At 45.3% G+C, this 6380-nt stretch overlaps 1 protein-coding gene across 1 annotated transcript in view; it reads right to left on the bottom strand.

Moving 5' to 3' along the window:
• Positions 1–241: 241 nt before the first annotated feature.
• The window catches only part of chchd3a (coiled-coil-helix-coiled-coil-helix domain containing 3a), a gene marked incomplete at both ends in the record, with an annotated part of 89964 nt that continues 83825 nt past the window's right edge, over positions 242–6380 (bottom strand). The window contains one exon of the mRNA XM_084330931.1: positions 242–316. Within this exon, the coding sequence (XP_084187057.1) occupies positions 242–316 (75 nt within the window). The remainder of the gene's footprint in view (positions 317–6380) is intronic.

The raw sequence follows: 6380 nt of genomic DNA, 5'->3' as shown, positions 1-6380 counted from the left end.
GTGCAACTAGCATTTTGGTAGTTGCCTTAGGGTAAATTATTATAGCTCTTATTAAAAGTGCATTTGCCTTCCTCATCTTCTTTGGCGGTAAGCCAGGTGGCCTTTCGTGTACTGTGATGTTTGGGCGATACAAATTAACTTGACTTGAATATGTTATGTGAGGAAATGTGATGATTTCAGAGGAAGATCGGAACATGTCTTTGTAGATGATTTGAAAGAAAACACGTTGGCGCGTCTGAACTCACTTGAACTTGCTGTTGACCTGGTCTGCAGCCTTGTGGTAGTTCTCTGTGGTCACCTTGTAGAACTGAGCACTCTGGAGAGAGAGAGAGAGAGAGAGAGAGAGAGAGAGAGAGAGAGAGAGAGAGGAGAGAGAGAGAGAGAGAGAGATACAGAGACAGAGATACAGAGACAGAGAGAGCGAGAGAGAGAAAAAAAGAAACGAAATAAGAAATATATCAAATTCAGACTGTAATCTTTTGCATGAAACAGGTCAGTCCATCCAATTTATTCCCATCGTGCTCCTCTCCTGGTGGACAGAGGAAACACCCCCAGATAATCCTCTCTTCCCAGGCGTGAGCATCTGATACTACTGGGCCGTGCTGCACCAGCCTGCTCCATCGCCAAACTCCATTAAAACCTTATGGAGGAGGGTATTGAGGGCACAGCTCCAGAAGTAGTCGAGTTTATTACTTTGGTTTATTCCTAAGATGGACTTGTTCATGTGTATGCAGGTTTGCACGCGCGCGTGTGTGTGTGTGTGTTGGACGTAGTTAAAGGCGAACAACACCACACAAATGAATGTCATCTCCATGGTCTAGGACATTTCAATCAATATCTGTGAACGTGTTAATCTCTCCCTGAAAAACCAGAGAACTAACACTCTAACTTGTGATGCCATCAGGTCTGGAGCTGCTTTATTGACAATGAATGGGAGACACCTCAACCACAGCCATGAACCACAGCCATGACCCACAGACATGAAACACAGACATGAAACACAGCCATGAAACACAGCCATGAAACACAGCCATGAAACACAGACATGAAACACAGCCATGAAACACAGACATGAAACACAGCCATGAAACACAGCCATGAAACACAGCCATGAAACACAGACATGAAACACAGCCATGAACCACAGCCATGAACCACAGCCATGAACCACAGCCATGAACCACAGCCATGAAACACAGCCATGAAACACAGCCATGAAACACAGCCATGAAACACAGCCATGAAACACAGCCATGAAACACAGCCATGAACCACAGCCATGAAACACAGCCATGAAACACAGCCATGAACACAGACATGAAACACAGCCATGAAACAGCCATGAAACACAGCCATGAACACAGCCATGAACCACAGCCATGAAACACAGCCATGAAACACGGCCATGAACAGCCATGAACCACGGCCATGAAACACGGCCATGAACCACGGCCATAAAACACAGCCATGAAACACAGCCATGAAACACAGCCATGACCACAGCCATGAAACACAGCCATGAAACACAGCCATGAAACACAGCCATGAACACAGCCATGAACCACAGCCATGAAACACAGCCATGAACCACAGCCATGAAACACAGCCATGAACACAGCCATGAAACACAGCCATGAAACACAGCCATGAACCACAGGCATGAACCACAGCCATGAAACACAGCCATGAACCACGGCCATGAACCACGGCCATGAAACACGGCCATGAACCACGGCCTCGTTTATTGTACGGCTCTTCAGGAAGCTGTAGTTGTTGGCCTTTGGTGGCTGCTGTGTTGCACTTATGATCGATTGGTAAAAAGCTGTGTGATGAAGGCCTTGATTGAAAGGTGCAGTGCATGGTCAGATATAATTGAAGGATGCGATGCGTGGTGAGATATAATTGAAAGGTGCGATGCGTGGTCAGATATAATTGAAAGGTGCGGTGCGTGGTCAGATATAATTGAAAGGCGTGGTGCGTGGTCAGATATCATTGAAAGGTGAAACAGGAGGACGTCCTCAAAGGCCCACTGGGGCAACTTGAGTCCAGTACCTGTCTGTGTCCAGATAACAAGGACACACAGTCGTAGAGGACAGTACCTGTCTGTGTCCAGATAACAAGGACAGTACCTGGCCGTTGCATGGACTGAACTGCTCTCACACATAGGGCGGGATCCACAAAGAATGGATTGCACGGTGCTAATTGCACCCTTACTTACAATTCATTATGAATTGAAAATGGGGGACCCAGATGTAAACAAGACGAAAGTCTTTCTCTGGTCTGCATCCCCTTAACAATTGTGTGTATTGAGCCGTACTGTATTGTACCCATTCTGCAATCTGTTAATAAAACTTTCAATCAATCAATCAATCAATCAATCACCTGTGCATGTAATGTAGCACATAAATACAGTACATAGACCAAACATACGTACGTACACAAGATCTAAAGTACCTGTATTTAGAGACACAGCACAATGAATAAATGACACATTCAAGACGTTTTCACTGCTGATACAGATTCTTACTAAACACATTATTATTATTATTATTATTATTATTGATTATTGATAGAATATACTCGTATTATTGTATTTTTGTCCCGCCTATAACCCCCCTCCCCTCCCCCGTGCTGCTATGACACCTGCATTTCCCCAAGGAGATCAATTAAGGACGGTGCAGGATGGGGTGGGGGGTGGGTAGGAGGGACATTCCAACCATTCTTCCACTCAGGACACGTCTTACTAAACAGAGACACTTTTGGAATACAAAGACAATTTAAAAGAAGATAAAACAATGGGAGATTTGGGGGGATTGATAAGAGAAAACCAAGTATCTATACTCCTGAGAGAGAAGGGAGGGAGGAGAGAGAGAGAGAGAGAGAGAGAGAGAGAGAGAGAGAGAGAGAGAGAGAGAGAGAGAGAGAGAGAGAGAGAGAGAGAGAGAGAGAGAGAAAAAAAGAGAGACAGAGAAGGAAAGAGAGACAGAAGGTAATCATTTGCGTTGGCAATTTAATTGAGAGAGAGAAAAGATAAAAAGAGAGAAAGAAAGAAAGAGAGAGAGAGCGAAAAACAGAGATAGAGAGAGAGAGAGAAAGAGAGAATAGAAAGAGAAAGCGAGAGAGAGCAAGAGCGAGAGCGAAAGCGAGAGAGAGAGAGAGAGAGAGAGAGAGAGAGAGAGAGAGAGAGAGAGAGAGAGAGAGAGAGAGAGAGAGAGAGAGAGAGAGAGAGAGAGACAGAGATACAGAGAGATGTGTCTGTCTGGAATACTGAGTGTGAGGTAATAATAGCTAAAGTAGCTAAATGGCAGAGCTGCTCTAATCAACGCTCTAATCCACCCAGGAGCAGAGAAGGCTACATGTCAGTGATTGTAGAGCCATCAGGACAGTGTCCACACACACACACACACACACACACACACACACACACACACACACACACACACAGACAAATACAAGCACATTGGAGAATAGACAGAAACAAACACAAAATAATATCAACACATGTGCACACGCGCATGGACACACACACACACACACACACACACACACACACACACACACACACACACACACACACACACACAGACAAGAAGAGTAATTTGTGGGGCTGTTGTGTGTGATTACTGAGTGGTCTCAGATTGTGATTTCCTGCTCCCCAAACTGATTTTGAGAGTCGCCTTGAGCCACTATCAGCAGAGACAAGAGCGCAGCCTCTACTGGGGTCAAAGTCCTTCTCCACCCTCCCAGAAAACGAACATGAACTCATTGGATGCCAGTCACGATGATAGTCGGGTTAACTCGCCGACGCTTGAGCGCCAATCACGACAATAATGTTTATTTATTTTATTAGCGATATCCATTCATTTTCATCCATCAAACCTGATGTTATCGTTGGGAATGGGTCTGAGCTCGCAAAAGGGCAAATACCGCCGCCTATCGTCTCCCGGATGGTATTGCACATCATTGGATTGGATTGGCTGGGGATGTGCATCAAGAAAAAAAGTCCATCCGGGTTTTGCTTCTCGGGCATGCAGTATCGTTGTACCACGTTGACTGGGGGGACTGGGAGCAGCGTGGATTATGTGTTTTGGAGATATAACGTTGGATCAATGGACGCAATCTATATTTGGAATGGCGATCAGGAATTGGATTAATCTTTTTGCAGAACATCTGATGTTCTGCAAAAAGGTAAGGACTCTATGTTACCAGTCTTGGGTTAATCAGATGTTTTTTTCATAGCGATCGCAACGTGTCTGTATGCCGTTGACGCTGAGCAAGGCACGGATAAGCGATTTTTCAGCCCGCTTTTGTATCGTGCATGAGGACACATATACTATCGATAATCTAGCGTTTATTTGAAAATCAGCCGAAAAATGACAACGTGTTTTGTGTATTCCACTAAAGGGCTATTATCGCGTCTTTCTCTGGAATTACTAGAAATCTCCAAAACTATACTCATATTCAAAACAGTATAAAACGGAAATGTACCAATGAAAAAACAATCCGTTTCGTACATGTTGAATGCAAGCAAGTCATTGATAAGCGACGGGTGTATTAGACCCATAGCCATAATTTAAGATATATTTTAAGCACTCGCAAATTTCACCGTCCTCCCATTGATTAAAGTGCTGGCGTGCTAGCCCTAATTTGGTCATATGGGCGTGGCGGTCAATGAGTTAAAACACATTAAAACACATTGACCTGCACCAGCATTATATACCAACAAGGATTCTCTCTCAACATTAAAACACATCTACCCGTGTATTGTTATTCTGTATATTGTTGTTATTTTGTATATTGTACAGGACTGTAACATTGTCTTATTGTATAGCATTTCATGTTTCCGTATAGTATTTTATGTGTCTCTTTTATTACTTGTGATTTTATTACTGCACCTTAACAGTTTGAGTGCCAGCCATTAACATTGGAAACCCCGTTGAATGCCAGCACCCACTTCAATGATAGCGTTGTGAACGCATAATCTCCCTCTTAAATTATGTGTCTAATCTGCCTGTCGTTTATCAATGACTTGTTTGCAGTCAACATTGTCGAAACGGATTGTTTTTTTATTGGTTCATTTTCGTTTTATAGCATTTTGAAAAGCCCTCGTTTTCAAGGGAAATATATAGATTCCGTAATAAACAGCATTTACTGGAATATTCTAGCATACACAAAAACCCTATTTATGAATCGTTTTCAAATAAACGCTAGTCTAAACTAATGGGGTGCAGTTACACAGGGAGAGACGATAGGGGGTGGTATCTTCCCAATTGAGCTCAGAGAGACTCTGCAGCACTAACCCGAGTCTCGATTGATGAAATATGAATTCAAATCGCCAATAAAAAAAAAAGACAAACAAACGCTATATAGCGTCGGGGGCACTCAAAGGTCGGCATGAACTAACGACAAAAAGCGTCCGTGGCACTCAATGTGTTAAGCTTGAGTCCCAAATCTCGGTTGTATGTAAATATAAGGACAATAAAGTACAATATAATCTATCTAACCTGCACGAGCATTATATACCAAAAAGGATTCTCTCTCAACCAAAAAACCACACCACCAACACCGCCTTTCTTATTCAAGGGGCCCGTCTGTTTTGGGTCTGGGGATAATGGAGGTAGTGCTTCATGAACAAAATGGAGTGTTCCCATTAATGTCTCCACTATGCATGTATTCTCCAGTAGCGTTTAGCTCATCTGGAGCCAAGGAGGAAGCCAGTGGGAGGTGTCATAGACAGATGAAGTCATTATTGCGAACGCACTGCGGCGATATGGAGAAGATAGAAGCCCCGACCTCCTCCACGCAGCCAGCCTCCAGCTCCATTTAAGAAGAAGAGGGGGGAAAAAAGAAAAAGAAAAAGCCCAGCAATTTTTAATGAGTAAAACAAATAAAGCCTAATGGCTTCTCTCTCTTATCTGTTGCCAAGCAGGAGGGCTGCGTGGGGGGGGGGGACCCCCCGCCACGGCCGCCATTACGGCTCCGCGTGGTCGAGGGATGCTGCCATTACGGCTCCGCGTGGTCGAGGGACGCCGCCATTACGGCTCCGCGTGGTCGAGGGACGCTGCCATTACAGCTCCGTGTGGTCGAGGGACGCTGCCATTACGGCTCCGCGTGGTCGAGGGACGCTGCCATTACGGCTCCGCGTGGTCGAGGGACGCTGCCATTACGGCTCCGCGTGGTCGAGGGACGCTGCCATTACGGCTCCGCGTGGTCGAGGGACGCTGCAACCCGGCACGGGGAAGGTCTACCGCCAGAGACACTGCGACTGACCCAAGCCGCCGCGAGCTCATCCATCCATCCCGTCCCTCGTCCTGTTTCTCTGTGTGCGGCTGACTGTGCTTTGGGGCAACGGGGGTCGGGGCAGTTTTCTCAGGGCAGGG

The sequence above is a fragment of the Notolepis coatsorum genome, assembly GCF_963971535.1.
Source record: "Notolepis coatsorum genome assembly, chromosome: 15".
Taxonomy (NCBI): domain Eukaryota; kingdom Metazoa; phylum Chordata; class Actinopteri; order Aulopiformes; family Paralepididae; genus Notolepis; species Notolepis coatsorum.
Note: the sequence above shows the minus strand (reverse complement) of the source record. Positions and strands in the feature narration are given on the sequence as shown.